At 46.9% G+C, this 19,611-nt stretch overlaps 1 protein-coding gene across 2 annotated transcripts in view; it reads left to right on the top strand.

Annotated features, from left to right (window-relative positions):
- LOC101939809 (TBC1 domain family member 20-like) overlaps positions 1-19,611 on the top strand; it is a 34,287-nt gene that overhangs the window by 10,044 nt on the left and 4,632 nt on the right. For both annotated transcript variants that reach the window (XM_042861305.2, XM_008165087.4), the window contains one exon: positions 694-880. In XM_042861305.2, coding sequence (XP_042717239.2) covers positions 694-880 — 187 coding nt within the window. The remainder of the gene's footprint in view (positions 1-693; positions 881-19,611) is intronic.

Genomic DNA, 19,611 nt, shown 5'->3' with positions numbered 1-19,611 from the left:
GGCTGCTTGGCTGAAGAAGGTTTGGTGAGGAAGCTCTGTGCGCGCGTCAGGCTGGAAGAGCGAAGGGGCCCTGTTCTTTGCTAACAGTTCTCTTCTCAGACCTGACAAACTCACAACACCAAACGCAGCGATCACGCTCCCTCCCCACGTGCACCCTGCACTGGGGCTCGCTGGCCACCCCAGGCCTCTCCGCCTCTTCTCTCCAAGCCAGGGCTTGGATGTGGGACTGGCTGGTTCAGCACGATGGGGAGGGACGATACAGGGCCCCCCAGTCCCAGTCTGCTGTGCTCCTGGCTCTCTGGCTGCTGGCTGCTCTAGTTCATGGCCTTGGTGCTAATCCTCAAAGGAAGCAGGCCCAGCTGCAGCAGAGACCACGTCTCCGCTTGGGACCCGCCAAGACAGCTGGGACAGGGCAGCTCACGGAGCCCGGGTACTGGGCCCGAGGCACAGCGCGCTCGGCCAGGAGGGCCTCGCTGGGACCAACTGCCAGAGGGGATTAGAGGGGTCTGCGGTCAGGCCAAGGGAACGCTGCAGTGGCCTCCTGTCTGACAGTCTTCCCACCACACCCTGCCCAAGCAGAGCCAGGGTGGGGGAGCCGGGGGCTCCAGTGGGGGCCGGCTCTGTGGGAGGCGCCGGAGCAGGGTGCTTGCACTGCGCGGTGCCCTGGGGCTCTGACCCTCTGTCTCTGCGCAGGCATGCGGGCCGAGCAGCGCCAGGTCCTGCAGGAGCAACTCATCGACCTCATCCTGCACATCCTGAGGGCGCACCCCGAGCTGCACTACTACCAGGGCTACCACGACATCGCCGTTACGCTCCTGCTGGTGGCGGGCGAGCGCATGGGCAGCGCGCTGCTGGAGAAACTCTCCACCCACCATCTCAGGTACCAGGCCAACGGAACCGCCTTGGAGGGGGGTGGGACGTCCCCTTGGTCGGCCTGTGCCTAGGCCTGGGAATCAGTGCTGGCACTGCAGGGCACTGTGCCAGCCGGGGTCCCCTGCGGCCCTGGAGGGCTTCGAGCCAGGATCTCCTGCGCTGCATTGCAGAGCACTAACCACTGGGGCATTAGTCTGGCGCTTGAGAGACCTGGCCTGGAATCTACGTGGCGTTCTCAGGCCCCTCACCACTGCTTGCCTTTAGCGTGACAAAGTCTTGTCTGTGCCTGCTGGGGGTCAGCTCCCTGAAACCACCAGCCTGGCACTGCCTGCCAGGCCTCTACAGGCCCCGGTCCCTCCGTGCAGGGAGCCATAGGCACCTGCCAAGCCCCGAGTCCTCGGAGCGCCCCTCCCCTGAGCCACTGGGCACTCGCAGCCCTCCTGCGCGCACAGAACTCACCCGCGGGTACGGCTGAGCTGGGGGCCAGCACTGTGCTTAGCACGCAGCACCTGGATATGTTGAGAGTGAAAACGAGAGTAAGTTTGTCATCAAAGACAGAGATGCCGGGGACAGCGAATAAGAATATTGGAAACAAACGGTTGCATGAAAAACAAAATCACAGCACAGTTCCTAGAGACTGCACTTAGCTACCAGGTTACCCTCCTGTCTACAGCAGCTTCTCTCGCCCAAGAGTCTCTCCAGCGTTTTCAGCCAGGCCTGGTTGAGACCCCGCTGTCATGAAGCAAATTGCTGTCCATTTACTTCCCAGGCGAAGGATGCCAGGGTGTCATCTTTGTCCCCCAAATGTCCTAAAGAGCAAAGCTTCGAGGTGCATCTTAAGATAAGAACATAAGAGCGGCCAGACTGGGTCAGACCAAAGGTCCATCCAGCCCAGTATCCTGTCTTCTGGCAGTGGCCAATGCCAGGCGCCCCAGAGGGAATTAAAATAGGTGCCACTTGCTTCCTCCTATTACTTTTCTCTTTCTGAAGTTTTCTCGATCCTGCATTCGGCTCGATGAGGTGAGACCCACTGTGAACCAGACACTGCTTAATGTACATGTAAACAGCCAGCTAGAAAAACATTTCTTGTCTGACAGAAAACCTGCTTTTCCCCTTTGCCAGTGGCGAGGCCCTAGACGCAGCCCTTAAGAACAGTATCTGTGCCTGCGTTGTGCAATGATATCGATGACCGGTGCGGCAGTGGCTTTTATTTGAGACCTCTGTGACCCGCGACAAAGGGTCCCCTTTTCTTTCCAAACGAGTCTCTTCTCAGGCCTGACAAACTCGCTATACCAAACACACGTCTGGCAGGGTATTTATCCCTGAGGGGTGACATGCAAGGTATCTACGGCCAGCTTGTTACTTACCAAGCCTCCTAATCCTTGTGAGGTGCGTGTACGAGTAATACTCAGGGACTCATGTAACTATATTGACAGTATGCTTTATGAGCTTGGAGAAGAAGTTAGTCACCAGGGGATAATGTGTCTTGGTGACGGCCCACTCAAGCAGGAGGGAGTTGTCACCGCTCCCTGGTTAGCTGGTGATATACTGCAAGGCTCAGTTGTCAGCCTTGGGATGGAGCAAGACTAATCGATGGAAACCCTCCGAGACAACTGCAAACAATCGAAACCACTTGGAGGTAAAAAAGGATCAGGATCGCCCTGTGTGAGTAGCGACAACAGACTGTCACTGTAACACAGCGTGGGGGGAGGGCGTCTGGATTAATTCCCTGAGGAAACATCTTGTGCAGCAGGGGTGTTTTCGTGAATGTTTGGCTGCTGGTTCCGGGGAAGCCAGCTAACTCTGCGACGGACTCAACTTTGGGGGGCGGGAGCAGCCTATCGTGTCAGGTAGGAAAGGTAACTGTTGATAGTACAGACCCACATGCGCGTTTTGTGGTTTGGTTCTGTACAGTCGCTGTTTGTTTCCAGCACTCTCTCGTGTTCTTAGTTGGATCTCTATTCTTTCCTAAATAAACCTTCGTTTGTTTCATTATAAGCAGGGTGGATTTGATTAAAATCACTAGTCAGGAAGACTCGATTTAATCATGGATTTCAATATAAAAGTGCATTCTTGTTGGTTGTTATAACCTTAATACATATTCTTCTCTGAGTTGTGATAGATGTAGGTTTCATTTTTAGAAGTGATTTATTTTGAAAACTTTTCAGATGAGTTTTACAGCTATATCAGAAAATGAATGATTGTTTGGTTATTTCATTTACCAAAGGTAATTGAAGCAGATATTTATGAAGTCATGGGGAGGTGAACTATCTCCAATTCAACAGGTTAATCATTAATATTTGGAGGATTTTCGTGCCATGCTGGATTAGGAGGAGAACATCACCAGACAGACACTTAAATTGTTTTATTTAGCTAAAACAACAACGTTATGCATTCTGGATTTTTTTCTTCAACAGCAAACATATAATATAACAAAACAAGCATATGAATGTTTGAATTTAGTTAAACATTCAAGTTTTTTTAAATCAGGTTTGTTTTTGTTAAAATACTTTTGAACTAAAATAGTTAAATGAAATATTTTTACTTAAAAACAAAAATTAAATTGTCTATGTCAGCCAGGTCAACATAAGAAACTTAATATATTGGCTTCTGCAGCTAACTCAGTTGTCTTCACCTTCATTTTCCTGTTCGTTCATAATCTGGAAAAGAAAAACAAGCTTTCCTGCTTTGTCAGGTCCCAAACGATTTCTCAATTTGGAATGAATTAGTCCAAAGGAAGAAAATATTCTTTCTACACCGGCAGAAGAAGCTACTGCTGTTAACAGTGAGATTATCACTTCAACAGTCTTTGAATCCAAGTGCATAAGTGACTTCCACCAGTTCACTGATGTGACTTTCTTTAAAACATCATCAGCAAACATGTATTTCTTGAATGGTTCACTCTTAACGCTGAAGTTTATTATAGGTGGCATTTTGGAGGGAGGATTGCTGGATGTCCATGTAGGGTGACCAGATGTCGCGATTTTGGGGTATTTTTTTTTTCTAATATAGGCTCCTATTACACCTCACCCCCTGTCTCGATTTTTCAAATTTGCTATCTTGTCACCCTATGTCCATGTCATAGCCAACTCCTCTTCTTCACCAGTTAAGGTTTGACCCCGGCACCAAACATTGAGAATATTTGCAAGAAAATGAGCTGGAGATGGTGCTTGTCCCATTGGCTTTTTTTAATGCTTGAAACGTAACTCTGTCATTGCATATTTCTCTCGTTAAGATCTCACTCAGTTCCTTCCAGATTTCAACAGCGTCAGCAATAAAACAGCTATTTCCCTGCATTTTGTTCAAGGCTACAGAACTAGGCTTCAGGGTACTCAGCATGTGTTCAACGTTTCCCTTAAGCCCAATGTTGAGAACTTTGGCTGTGACAGTGCCATCTATTTTTTTCACGTTTTTGTTCACAAACTATCATCAGATCAGGCCAGTTCTTGATATAGTGCTCAAAACAGTCCACTACTGAGTTCCATCGCATGTCTTGTGGGAGAGTTAGCTTGGTTCCTCCCACTTTTTTCAGAGCAGCTGCTGCAAAGTGGTTGTTTCGGAAGTATTTTGCAATTTCAACAACTTCAGCCTTTATTTCTGGAACACTGAAGTCTTTGGCTAGGAGGTGCTTCAAAGGAGCACTGCAACCGTATGTTGTTAGCTTGGGACTCTCTTCACATAATTTCTTCTCATCTTGGATACATTTGCAGCATTGTCCGTGACCAAGCTGCGTACTAGACATTTTAATTTTTTTTCACAGTTTGTTATAGCTTTTACTGCTACTTCTTGTAAGTATTCTGCTGTGTGTGCATTTCCTGATGTATCAGTTGTTTCAGTAAGGAAGACATTCCCTTCTTCTGTTGTCACACAAGCACATACAACAGGATCATTGTGGACATTGCTCCACCCATCAAGACTCAGGTTAACAATTTCACCCTCTAGACCTTTTGCACACTGCTCAATTTCTCTTTCATACACTTTATCCAGCAATTTGCCTGCGACATCTGCTCTGTTGGGTGGACTGTATCCTGGTCTTAATGACTGAACCATGTTAATGAAGTGTGGGTTCTCAATCATATGGAAAGGAGAGTTTGTTGTATAAACAAACCGGGCAATTTTTTCATCAGTGACCTCTTTTTGCAATCTGCTGGTTCTTATCAGAAACGTATCCATGGTTGTTTCTGGATGATGGAGATTTTTTTTTCTTTTTGCTACAGATGATCTACTGTGGCTATGTGACATACATGGTGTGACTGAAACACTATCATTGGCAGATAACTCTGAAACTATAGAAAATAATGGTGATGTTGAAGGTGGATAGTCTTCAGAATCCTGTATGTTGAGGATGGATTCTCCAAAACAAAATAAGTCAATGCGGTTATTTCATTATTATTACCATACTGCTCCTTTAGTGTTACTCATTGCATTCACTGACACTCAGTACTACTTTAAAGGTGAAATTGTAAAAGGAAGATCTGCCTATTTCAGCTCTTTATTTTTTATCACAACTGCATCTAAAATGATAGCACCATAAAGTAACAATTATATTTTTTGCTCAAACATGAGAATTGAAGAAGAGTCCAGAAGGAAGACAGGCAGTCCTTTAAGAAAGAAGTATGAAATAAAAAAGTTTACCAACCTGAAGATCCTGCATGTTCAGACATGTTCCTTTCATTATCTTCAACACAACTTCCTCCTGAGAAGGAACACTTCTCATGAGGTTGTTTCATTCGGGCAACTGGGCCTTGCATTTCTTTGTTGCACTGTTTGCATTTTGCACGCCTGCCTGTCTTACCCACAGGTAGAGGAATTTCATGAAAATATTCCCAGACTGGGTCTCTTTTACGGCCTGCTGCCAGCCTAGGTTTTCCCTTCTAGTGAGAGAATGGTATGGTAGATCTCAAATCAATGACGGCTACACTCAGAAAGACCTCAAGACTTCTGGAATATGCTGCTCAAACAGTTTCACTTTTGTTTCTTCTGCCTGTCCCTCCCTTCTCACATTTATCTCCAGACATCTTCTCCTTGTCCAGATCTATTCCACCCCCAATAATCTTCTATTCATTGAACTTTTTGAAACTTTGCACTTTTAGAGAGAGGTAAGGGATTGACTCTGTGTACACAAATTTGCAGAGGGACAATAGGGTTGAGGTCTATTTATTTATTTATTAAAAACATTTTTGCTGTTCTCTCTGGAGACACAAATCCACAGTTTGAGAACTGCAAAACTAAGCATCTCTGATGGTGTCTTCTAGACTGAGCACCGAGTCCCATTGGGTAGATCGAAAGATTAACCTAAAGAATCTATACAGAAACCCCTGGAACCCCACAAGATTGGGTCCCTAATCCATGAACTATTGGAAGTCATTTACAAAGCTTTTTGTAAACATGACATGAATATATTGTCTCATGCTGTAGAATAAGAATTTATAATCCCTATTCCATGATATCGCTGAGCTATAATGTGTCTTAATTAAAACTATCTTTAGATAAAATGATTTTTGAGGGGGGGGAAAAACCTATCAAAAAATCCGATTTAAATTAAAAAAAACTTTCTTTTTTTTTTTTTAAATCCTTGTTTTTTCTCCACCCTGATTATAAGTGCTGGGTGTTATGCGGGAGCAGTGAGCTAAGGTAAAACCAGTGAACTGGGGCACGCTGTTCCTTGGGGGCAGAGGATCTGGGATTTCTGGGGGTAGCCAGTGTCAGGGGCTGGATGTCGCAGGGGAGTGATTCAAAGGGACTCAGGGACTGCGGTGCGCCTATTGTTAACTTGCAAGGCGAAGGAACGGTGGTGTGAGGCAGCTGACGCCCAGCCGTTGTGGGTAAGGCCGCCTTCCGCTAGAGGCAGGGGGTAACAAGGAGGCTCATAACCCTGGGTACCCCGAGAAGCGTCACAGCCTCACATGACTCTCCCCGGTGAATTAGACTGTACATGCCAGACCCAGGAGCTCTCTGTAACCCCAGGGCACCCCTGGATCCCACCTCCCCTCGTACGCTGGGGCAGGACGGGGAGGCATTGGCTGACTGGCAGGCATCAGTTCAGACCCCTCTTGCCTGGATGGGCCAGCGGCTGCTGTGCTTTCCTTCCCTTTAATACGTGCGGTTTCCATGTTGTGTTCTTGGGGCAGTGTGTCGGTACCTTTCGTCCTGTGCAGCCATCTCAAGGGAGAGCGTCTGTTGGGACCCTGAATTCTCTGTTAAATAGCCAAAGCCTTAGCTGCTTAATGGCCCGTTGTCACGTTGGGGGTGCAGCCCAGACCAAGAGGGGGTGGTGCCACTGCCTGCCCTGTAGCCCTGGGTGCCTGAAATGTTCTGCTGCTGTGGCTCTCAGCCAGCAGCCAAGCATGCAATACTCTGAGTGTCCGCGTGCGGTGCAGCCCTGGTCCAGCACTGGGACGCCAGCAGCCTGCCTACGACACAGCACCCCCACCCCAGCTTCCATCAGTCTTGCTACTTGCAGAGGTGACCCCACCTCACGCCCGAATTTTCCCAAAGCCACATGCTCCGCAAGGTCCAGCCCTCTCCTGGAACACTCAGAGATGCACTAAGGGTCATTGTCTCCTTTAAAGAGACAAAGGCACATCCCAGCTTCTTAACTTCCCTGGGGTAAACGCCCCCTTCCCTGAGCTGGCGTAGTGGAACATAAAACAAGGACGGGGGTGAAGTGATCCGAAGTAGAAGGAGTAAAGTTAGACAGGGTTACAAACAAACAAAGATAAAAATACGCTTTCTAATGGCTAAGATCAAACTGAACAAGCTACAGCCTCGGGTCCAGGTAGATTTCCTGCCAATCTTTTTCTTTCCAGCTGTGGCTGAGTTTCTCTCAGTCAGGCCCATCCTCAGAAGTGCAAGGGGCTGGTTTCCCTTGGCCTCCTAGGTGAAAGACCTCTGCCTAAGCAGGTTTCTCATCTACATTAAGATCCCAGTGACGTCAACCACCTTGACTGACGGACCCGCCTTTCTCCGCTGGCAAGAGGCCCCTCGTGTCTGTCCAGAGATGGATGCCGAGCTGGCTTCTCTCTCCTTATATCTTCCCAACCTCACCGTTTTGTCCCCAGGCTCCGGGTGACCTCATGCGGTTCTGCCGCTCCTGTGGCTTCCAATCCCCCGCTGATTCATATGGAAATGGGGCTGCCATTGTTCTTGGTCCTGCCTTGCTTAATTTCACTGAACGTAAGAACGGCCCTACTGGGTCAGCCCAAAGGTCCACCTAGCCCAGTATCCTGTCTTCCAACAGTGGCCAATGCCAGGCGCCCCAGAGGGGGAATGAACAGAACAGGGAATCATCAAGTGATCCATCCCCTGTCGCCCATTCCCAGCTTCTGGCAAACGGAGACAGGTCGATAGCTGCCGTCCCTCCTGCTTGGGAGGAAACCTGTTTCTCCCTGTGTTCGGTCACAGACTTTAAAGCATAATATCTTAAAGTATCCAGCTTTCCTCACGTAGTGTTAATGCAGACATTTCACAATGATACCAGTCACCGGGGTGGTGGGAGCTTTCGGAAAAGACCTTCCTTGATACCCTTTATAACACAGTAGTTCTGTACATGAACAGTTGATGCTCTCGCGTGTCCTTTGCGGACAGACCCCCGGCCCTATAGTTCAGAAGCTATCTCCCTGCCTGGCTCAGTTGTTAGCTTTATTTACCTTTTATGTAAATGTGCCTTCATTGTCTTTGCTGGACGACCAGGCTACTCAGCCGAGCAACTATGCGTCCCTTTGGTTAGGGCAGACCGGGCGTATGCGCTGCTTGCCAAACACGCTTTAAGAACACAATTGGAGTGCATACCCGTAACTCTTTGTACAATCCCTGTGCATAAATCATGCAAGAATATTAATGCCCACCGAGTTACTAGTTTTCCACCTGCCGCCTTTTGGGTATATCTCGTGACAACGGTGTGTGAGGTGCAGTGAGTGTGTCAGGCCTGACGAGTTGCTGATGCACAGTAGTAAACCATCGATGGGCCTCTGAGTCACGCACGCATACCATTCTTTTTCTGATTTGGAGCAATTCTGTTCAGTGGCCGGGGGTGTTTTACTCAGAAAAGCAATGGGGTGCGGCCTGTTCCCCTCCCATTTTGCATTAGTACAGCTCCCAGGCCTGTGCCAGAAGCATCCGTGCACAGTTCAAACAGCTTGTCAAAATGTGACCTGGCCAGAATGCGCTTTCCTGATGCCCTTGTCTTCACCTCCTCGAAAGCTTTGTGACAGGCTGCCGTCCATGCGGTTTTGTTCGGTTTTGTCTTTCTGCATCAATCCGTGATAGTGCAGACAGTGTCACTGAACCCGTTTAGAAACCGGCGGGAGTAGTTAGCTAAGACTGGGCTTGCCTTTTGGTCGGGGTATAGGCCCGTTAGCAATTCCACTTTTAAGGGATCTGGGGAAAATTGGCTACCCCCCTACCTAATGTCCCAAACAAGGGGCTTTGGCAACTTCTATCTTGCATATGACACGTTTGCTGTGAGACCTGCATCTTTGAGTGTTATCATCACAGTTCCCAAGTGGTTTTTATGATCTGGCCAAGAAGAGCTATAGATTGTAATGTCATCAGTAGATGCCTGTGCAAAGTCTTGTAATCCGTTGAAAATAAGAACAGCCAGACTGGGTCAGACCAAAGGTCCATCTAGCCCTGTATCAGTGGCCAATGCCAGGTGCCCCGGAGGGAATGAACAGAACAGGGAATCATCACGTGATCCATCCCGTCGCTCATTCCCAGCTTCTGGCAAACAGAGGCTAGGGACACCATCCCTGCCCATCCTGGCTAATAGCCATTGATGGACCTATCCTCCATGAATTTATCTAGTTCTTTTTTTGAACCCTGTTATAGTCTTGGTCTTCACAACATCCTCTGGCAAGGAGTTCCACAGATTGACGGTGCGTTGGGTGAAGAAATACATCCTTTTGTTTGTTTTAAACCTGCTGCCTATTAACTTCATTTGGTGACCCCTAGTTCTTGTGTTATGAGAAGGCGTAAATACCATTTGATGAACAAGTCTCTGAAAGGTGGCTTCTGCATTAATTAATCCAAAAGATAACATTTTGAACTCAAAAAGTCCCCGATCAGTAATGAAGGCAGATTTGTTTTCTGCATTTTGCTCTCTAATGGGATTTGCCAACATCCTCTTTTTAGGTCTGGAGTGCTCAGATACTTTGTCTGTCCCAGAGTGGCTAACGTGCTGTCAGTTCTGGGCACAGGGTGTGTGTCAGGAGCTGTGACAGTGTTAAACTTTCTCTGATCAACCCAAAACCTTGTGGTCCATCCTTTCTGGGAGCCATAATAACTGGAGACGCCCAGGGACTGTTTGACCCCTTAATTATCCCCATTTCCAGCATCTTTTTTATCACCTTAAGAATTTGCTCCTGCATCTTTCCTGTGGTCCGATATGCTCTGCTGGGAGCAGGTTGTGGCTCCACCGTGTTAATCTTACGGACCATTTTACGAGTCAGTTCTGGTCTGTTGGAAAATACCTGGGGGTGACTCTGCAACATACTCATAAACTCTGCCTTTTCCACCGAGCTTAGCGCTTCACGTAACTCACTGCTCTCTAGTGAGCTGCTATTGTGGCATGCAGCCATCAAATCAATGAGAAGCGCGCTCTGAGAAGTCTCCTCTGCACAACATCTCCTGTTTACAATGGCTTCCTGACTCTGATATGCTTTTAACCTGTTCACATGCACGGTCTGTGAAGCTGCCTTGCTGGGGGGGGGCCGCCTTGTGTCTTGTAAATCACATTGTTATCCCTTTCTACAAACTCAAAAGGCCAGTCCCATGAGTTCTGTGTTTTGTACCTTTTTATACGGCGTGTGACAATAGCAGAGCAGGGGCCAGCTCACGCCAAGGTCCCCCTGACACATACGTGGCTGGAACCAGTCTGGATCATCTGTGTGTTGGTATTGTTCAGATCGGTATTAGAATGATAAGACCGTGCTTAGTATTTAGACGGTATGGAATGCTTGTAAATTGCTGCTGGCATTAATCTCACTTCTAACATCTGTATCCACTATTGTAAGGGAATGTTTGAGAGTGTGAGCCTCTGTGGCTGTAAACCACCAGGCAGGAGGGAGACATTAACTAGTGTGTAATGCTGGTCTCCAACAGTAGGTGTTCTGTCCTGCCCATCAAGGAGGGCCCATGGACACCAGACGGACTAGTGTGGAACATTAAAGGGGACAAAAGACTGTTATTGACTGTTCCCCTCCCCCCATGAAGATGAGTCATGCAAGTGGATTCCTCCCATCAGCTGAGTTCACAGCTCAGAACAGAAGTGGGGAAGGGAATAAAAAACCCCTAACGAGGAGGAACTGTATCTTTCTGCTGCTTGGACTCTAGGGGCAAGGATTACTAGGCATAAGCAAAAGATCCCTAGTGCTCATCCTGGTTTAGCCCTACAGGATGTATAAAGCTTGCTTATCAGAGAAGCTTCTAATTACTTTTTGTAGTTCATTTATGTGTGTATCTGTGGTTACCTGCTTTAACCTTGTCAATAACACTCCTGTTTCCTGTCCCAGGTAATAAAGCTTTCGACAGCTTGTTCTAGGGCTGGCTATAAGCGTGGGCTTCGGTGTGAGAGCTAAAGCGCAGGGGCCCTGGGGTGAGGACGGGTCCTTTGGGACAGGGAGTAACCTGACTATTGCTGTATCCTTGGGGGAAGGGCCCAGCTATCACACGGGGGAAGGGCCCAGCTATCTCACAGGTGGCAGGACAGATGGGGGGGCCCACGGGGCCTGTCTGTGACTCCCCGGAGAGGCTGTTGTAGGGTCTGAGGAGCTCACACCCGGTAACTGGTTGGTGAAATCGAACACAGAACTCACAGCCAATGTGGGGCTGGTGCCGGGTTCCCGGCCCTCTGCCCTGAGGCTGGCACTCACGCCCTGGAGTCACGGCAGGCAGCTTGCCACTGGCGTAGTCGGCAGGAGTTACACACAGGTTGTTGTTTTAACTGAGGTTTACACTTCGAGCCCTGGTAAAATAGCTTGAAGTGATTCTCTGGTGGAAAGGCTGGGAACAGTCAAAGAAGGGGACCAGCTTTACCAATTTCTAGTTGTTTATGTCGAGCAAGGGCAATAGAGCAAAGGAAAGCGTGACGATGAGGACGCAGTAGAAAAGGCAGGCGGAGCAAAGAAGCAGGTGCTGAGCTCCCCAAGAAGCAGTGAGCGCAGCTGTCAGCACCGGGAGCTCTGTCGGCAGCCGCTCAGAAGCGATCGGAGCCAGTGGCCATGCTGCACTCGTGCCGTAAGGCAGGCTGGGGTGCCTGCGCCAATGGGGGTCCCTCGTTCTACAAGGCATGCAAGAGACCAAGCGGCTAGTTCCCCAGGGGAATAATGGCAAGAGCGGTGGAGGTGGGAGTGGAAGAGGCTGCAGTGGGGGAGAGGTGGATGAAGCTGGAGGCCTGTGCGCAGAGGCTGAGGTGCAGCAGCAGAAGCTTGCTGACCAGGACACATGCAGGCAGCTCGAACAGAAGAGGAGGGACAAATCACGCCCATAGGACCCAGGAGGAAGGACCTATGAGGGTGGCTGATCAGGGGATCGCAGATGTGGATAGATGGACCCCAGCACTCCGCCTGTAGCCCGAGGCATTACAGACCTTGAAGGGCGTTCTGGGATTCTGACTGGGAGAATGTGGGATGTGGTTTTTCTGCATGTGTTAGTTCCTGAAATGAAGTAATGGTGAAGCCTGAGGTCTCAGGTACACGCCTGCCATAGGCAGATTCAGTGGTCGAGGGGGTAAGCCTCACCAGGGAATCTGAGTCCGTGTGGAGTATGACTCTGGCACAGCTAGGAAAGCTGTAGGCCAGAACTCCACTGGAGCAGGGAAACTGAGGCATGGCTGAAAAGTGCAGAGGCACCAAAACTGCTGAGTGTGGAGAGAGACTGGCACAGCTAGGGTTGCTGTGGGCCAGAGCTCTGCTGGGAGCAGGGCAGACTGGTAAGAGGTCTGGTTTCACAACTTAGAGGGTGACACTTTGCTGTTCTGGGTGAGGCATGGCTAGATGGTGCTGTGGGCCAGGATCTGCTGGGAGTGGTGGGACTCTGGCACAGCTAGGGAATAGCGCTCTGCCGAGAGCAGGGAAGACTGCTGGCAGTGGTGAGTCTTTGACACAATTAGGAAAGCTGTGGGCCAGAACTCCCCTGAGAGCAGGGCAGACTCAGCTTGGTAAGAAAGCTGAGTAAACACCTTCGGGGTGACAGAACTCTTGACTGGTCTGGGTGACCCAGGTGGGTGGGAAGCAGCCACTGGGGGAAGTAGGAATGTTGAGGAGTGGGGAAGTTGCCCTTTAATCTGTGGGTTGAGGGTGGTGATTTCAGATGTAATTAAACATACTGAGGTGTTGGAGAATGGTGGGTTCTAACCTGCTGCCTCCAGGTCAGCCAGTGGCTAACCCTCCTGCAGGTTTGTAAGGGGGAGGTGTGACCGAAAGTACCCCACATTCATACACTACCTGCTATTGTAACAGGCTTTGTACAAAATAGGCCTTGGGAGGCATCACCTGAAAACGGTAATGTTCTTGCCTGGTGTATGTCCGTAGTGGGCATTGAGAGCTATGGAAGTACGCTAGAATGATGACTAACTTGGGTTCAATCCAGGCATGCCGGGGGAGTTGGGAAACAGCTCTGCCCTAAAAGGAGTGTGTTATCCCTACCTGCGAGTTACTTCCAACGTACTTTGAAAGACAATGAAAATGTATTTACATATTTCATAAACAGACCCATCAAGCAGCTAAGGGTGGAGGCAAACGTCAGGCTAACAAGTGAGGGAGAAGCCAGCAGGGTCTATACTCAGCAAGAGGGAGTAGCTTGGTCTGGGCTGTACTTCTCAAGAACCCACTGCTAAGATTTACTGGTTTATAAAGATGGGGGGGGGGGGGCTGAACCTCAGGTGATAGCAATTGGATCAGCGGACTGCATACGACATTACTGTGTTATAAAAGTGTATGGAGTGAGGCCTTTTCAGAAAGCCCCTGACACACTGGTGATGGATCTCACTGAAATGTCTGTGTTAATGCTACGTAAGGAATTATGGGGACTCACTGATATTAGGCTCTACAGTCTGCCCAGGCAGGAGGGAACGTCACCGCTATCTACCGGTCTCCTGTGTAAATTCAGCATGATGGAATCAGAAACAATGGACGCCCCATTGTCACAGCACACGTACAGGGGGCGGGAAACCCACAGGAAGGGAAGAACCGCATGAGCTCATCCTGCCTCTTGCAACAAGTTCACTGAACTTTGGAAGCTACAAGCAAGGACAGAAGCCATCTTTGGCATCCATCACTGGACGGACACAAGGGAACGGAGTTCTTGCAAGCTGAGAAGGACGGGCCCTTCAGCCAAGGGGGGGTGGAGATTGAAGTCTCTGGAACTGAATGTAGGTGAGAAACCTGCTTAGACACAGATCTTTCCCCTAGGGAGACGAGGGTACCTTTGTGGGAGGTCCTGACTGAGGGAAAGCCAGCCGTGGCTGGGAAGAAGAAAGACTGGTGAGAGAGAGCATCGTGAACAAAGCCAGTATTTTGCTAGATTGTTTTAGACTTCGAGATGCATGTTGTCACTTTTATTTGCTTCTGACCCTTCCTAACTTGATTCCTTTCACGTGGCATCACTTAACAGATGTCCTATTGTTAATCAATTTGTCTTGAGTTCACGCTAAACCAGCTCAGTGCCGTGTTTGCAGGGAAGGGGGAATTTCCCCCGTTAAGTTAATAAGCTGGGTTGTGGTTTTGTCTCTTATCATTTCTCTGCACTGTCCAGAAGCGGGCTGGACGTGGTTTGGGGAAGTTCGGGCCTGGGCTCATCGTGCTGGTTGTAACCAAGGCTGCTGGAAGCCAGAGTGTGGCTGGTGTGTTGCTGGACCTGCATGTTGGCAGGCTGGCGGGGAGCTGCAGCAGCAAGGCATTGTAAGGCCCCCCGGGTTGCAGGGCTAATGGTGACACAGCCCCTCCCTGACCCGACAGCCGTCCCAGTGGCGTAGTTGGGCAGGATTTACACACGGGTTGCTATAACGGATTAAGCAGGGGTGAAATAGTTTTTAGTGATGCTCAAGGGAAGAGGCCAGGAACAGCCAAAGATCGGTTACCGTGTGATGCCTCCATGGATATTGTAAATACCATTGTTAGCCCTTTCCACAGCCTCGTGAGTTCTGCGTTTGGGGGCTTTTTATAGGGAGTAACTCCAGCACCGAGTCGCCCAGGTCACATGGTGACTCGCAGGCGTTGTGGTCACGCCAAGCTTCCGGAGCAGTCTGGTTCTCCGGAGGTTTTGCTGAATCATTCCATCAGATTCTTCCTAAACTTCTGTACGTCTTCAGCCACCAGTTCCCCCTCTGCCTCAGTCTCGCCCTCCCAGGAGTCTTTCATGTGATCTAGGGGACCTCTGACCTTTCTCCCACACAGGAGATCCCATGGGGCAAACCTCGCAGACTCTCGGGGTACCTCCCGGTAAGCAAATAACAGAGAGGTAACAGGATATCCCTGTCGCTTGCCCTCCTTTATACATGCCCAGCATAGATTTGAGGGTCACATTGAACCTTTCAACTGAACCATTTGTCTCTGGATAATACAGGGCGGATCTTAGCTGTTTTACCCGACACATCTTCCATAACTCCCTAAATAGCTGGAACATGAAATTTGACCCATGATCTGATAGGGTGGATTTGATTTAAATCATTATTTAAATTATGATTTAAATCATTAGTCAGACTTGATTTAATCATGGATTTCTACATAAAAGTGCATTCTTGTTGGTTGTTCTAACCTTAATACATATTCTTCACAGAGATAGATTTAGGTTTCATTTTTAGAAGGTACACACTATACATTTTCAGAGTGATTTATTTTGAAAACTTTTCAGATGAGTTTTACAGCTATATCAGAAAATGAATGATTGTTTGGTTATTTCATTTACCAAAGGTAATTGAAGCAGATATTTATGAAGTCATGGGGAGGTGAACTATCTCCAGTTCAACAGGTTAATCATTAATATCTGGAGGATTTCCTTGCCATGCTGGATTAGAAGGAGAACATCACCAGACAGACATTTAAATTGTTTTATTTAACTAAAACAACAATGTTATGCATTCTGGATTTTTTTCTTCAACAGCAAACATATAATATTTTAACAAAACAAGCATATGAATGTTTGAATTCAGTTAAACATTCAAGTTTTTTAAAATCAGGTTTGTTTTTGTTAAAATAGTTTGTAACTAAAATAGTTAAATGAAATATTTAAAAAAAAAAAAACCACCCTAAAATTAAATTGACTATGTCAGCCAGGTCAACATGAGAAACTTAAAATATTGGCTTCTGCAGCTAACTCAGTCGTCTTCACCTTCATTTTCCTGTTTGTTCATAATCTGGAAAAGAAAAACAAGCTTTCCTGCTTTTTCAGGTCCCAAACAACTTCTCAATTTGGAATGAATTAGTCCAAAGGAAGAAAATATTCTTTCTACACCGGCAGAAGAAGCTACTGCTGTTAAAAGTGAGATTATCACTTCAACAGTCTTTGAATCCAAATGCATAAGTGACTTCCACCAGCTCACTAGTGACTTTCTTTAAAACATCATCAGCAAACATGTATTTCTTGAATGGTTCACTCTTAGCTCTGAAGTTTATTATAGTTGGCATTATGGAGGGATGATTGCTGGATGTCCATGTCATAGCCAACTCCTCTTCTTCACCAGTTAAGGTTTGACCCCGGCACCAAGTGAGAATATTTGCAAGAAAATGAGCTGGAGATGGTGCTTGTCCCATTTGTTTTTTTTAATGCTTGAAATGTAACTCTGTCATTGCATATTTCTCTCATTAAGATCTCACTCAGTTCCTTCCAGATTTCAACAGCGTCAGCAATAAAACAGCTATGTACCTGCATTTTGTTCAAGGCTACAGAAATAGGCTTCAGGGTACTCAGTATGTGTTCAACATTTCTCTTAAGCCCAATGTTGAGAACTTTGGCTGTGACAGTGCCATCTTATTTTTTCACGATTTTGTTCACAAACTGTCATCAGATTAGGCCAGTTCTTGATATAGTGCTCAAAACAGTCCACTACTGAGTTCCATCGCACGTCTTGTGGGAGAGTTAGCTTGGTTCCTCCCACTTTTTTCAGAGCAGCTGCTGCAAAGTGGTTGTTATGGAAGTATTTTGCAATTTCAACAACATTAGCCTTTGTTTCTGGAACACTGAAGTCTTTGGCTAGGAGGTGCATCAAATGAGCACTGCAACCGAATGTTATTAGCTTGGGACTCTCTTCTAAATAATTTCTTCTCATCTTGGATACATTTACAGCATTGTCTGTGACCAAGCTGCGTACTAGACATTTGAAATTTTTTTCACAGTTTTGTTATAGCTTTTACTGCTGACTCGTTAGCACTGACGTCCCACTTGGTAAGGCTACTCCCATCTTTACATATGCTGTGTATTTATACCTCCCTACTGTATGTTCCACTCCATGAATCTTATGAAGTGGGTTTTAGCCCACAAATTTTATGCCCAAATAAATTTGTTCGTCTCTAAAGTGCCACAAGGACTCCTCGTTGTTTCTGCTGTGTGTGCATTTCCTGATGTATCAGTTGTTTCAGTAAGGAAGACATTCTCTTCTTCTGTTGTCACACAAGCACATACAACAGGATCATTGTGGACATTGCTCCACCCATCAAGTCTCAGGTTAACAATTTCACCCTCTAGACCTTTTGCACACTGCTCAATTTCTCTTTCATACACTTTATCCAGCAATTTGCCTGCGACATCTGCTCTGTTGGGTGGACTGTATCCTGGTCTTAATGACAGAACCATGTTAATGAAGTGTGGGTTCTCAATCATATGGAAAGGAGAGTTTGTTGCATAAACAAACCAGGCAATTTTTTCATCAATTACCTCTTTTTGTAATCTGCTGGTTCTTCTCACAAACGTATCCATGGTTGTTTCTGGATGATGGAGATTTTTTTTTCCTTTTTGCTACAGGTGATCTACTGTGGCTATGTGACCTACATGATGTGACTGAAACACTATCATTGGTAGATAATTCTGAAACTATAGAAAATAATGGTGATGTTAGAGGTGGATAGTCTTCAGAATCCTGTATGTTGAGGATGGATTCTCCGAAACAAAATAAGTCAATGCAGTTATTTCATTATTATTACCATACTGCTCCTTTAGTGTGACTCATTGCATTCGCCGACACTCAGTACTACTTTAAAGGTGAAATTGTAGAAGGAAGATCTGCCTATTTCAGCTCTTTATTTTTTATCACAACTGCATCTAAAATGATAGTACCATAAAGTAACAATTATATTTTTTGCTCAAACATGAGAATTCAAGAATAGTCCAGAAGGAAGACAGGCAATCCTTAAGGAAGAAGTATGAAATAAAAAAGTTTACCAAACCGAAGATCCTGCATGTTCAGACATGTTCCTTTCATTATCTTCAACACAACTTCCTCCTGAGAAGGAACACTTCTCATGAGGTTGTTTCATTTGGGCAACCAGGCCTTGCATTTCTTTACATAAGAACATAAGAAAGGCCGTACCGGGTCAGACCAAAGGTCCATCTAGCCCAGTATCCTGTCTACCGACAGTGGCCAATGCCAGGTGCCCCAGAGGGAGTGAACCTAACAGGTAATGATCAAGTGATCTCTCTCCTGCCATCCATCTCCACCCTCTGACAGACAGAGGCTAGGGACACCATTCCTTACCCGTCCTGGCTAATAGCCATTAATGGACTTAACCACAATGAATTTATCCAGTTCTCTTTTAAATGCTGTTATAGTCCTAGCCTTCACAACCTCCTTAGGTAAGGAGTTCCACAAGTTGACTGTGCGCTGTGTGAAGAAGAACGTCCTTGTATTTGTTTTAAACCTGCTGCCCATTAATTTCATTTGGTGACCCCTAGTTCTTGTATTATGGGAATAAGTAAATAACTTTTCCTTATCCACTTTCTCCACATCACTCATGATTTTATAGACCTCTATCATATCCCCCCTTAGTCTCCTCTTTTCCAAGCTGAAGAGTCCTAGCCTTTTTAATCTCTCCTCATATGGGACCCGTTCCAAACCCCTAATCGTTTTAGTTGCCCTTTTCTGAACCTTTTCTAGTGCCAGTATATCTTTTTTGAGATGAGGAGACCACATCTGTACGCACTGTTTGCATTTTGCACTCATACCTGTCTTACCCACAGGTAGAGGAACTTCATGAAAATATTCCCAGACTGGGTCTCTTTTACGGCCTGCTGCCAGCCTAGGTTTTCCCTTCTAGTGAGAGAATGGTATGGTAGATCTCAAATCAATGAAGGCTACACTCAGAAAGACCTCAAGACTTCTGGAATATGCTGCTCAAACAGTTTCACTTTTGTTTCTACTGCCTGTCCCTCCCTTCTCACATTTATCTCCAGACTTCTTCTCCCTGTCCAGATCTATTCCGCCCCCAACAATCTTCTAGTCATTGAACTTTTTGAAACTTTGCACTTTTAGAGAGAGGTAAGGGACTGACTCTGTGTACACAAATTTGCAGAGGGACAATAGGGTTCATGTCTGTTATTTCTCACCTCTCTATTTATTTAAAAACATTTTTGCTGTTAACAAGCATGTTACCTCTGGAGACACAAATCCACAGTTTGAGAACTGCAAAACTAAGCATCTCTGATGGTGTCTTCTAGACTGAGCACCGAGTCCCATTGGGTACATAGAAAGATTAACCTACATAATCTATAAAGAAGCCCCTGGAACTCCATAAGATTGAGTCTCTAATC

This window comes from Chrysemys picta, chromosome 2 (assembly GCF_011386835.1).
Source record: "Chrysemys picta bellii isolate R12L10 chromosome 2, ASM1138683v2, whole genome shotgun sequence".
Lineage (NCBI taxonomy): Eukaryota > Metazoa > Chordata > Testudines > Emydidae > Chrysemys > Chrysemys picta.
This window is presented reverse-complemented; position numbering and strand designations above follow the sequence as displayed.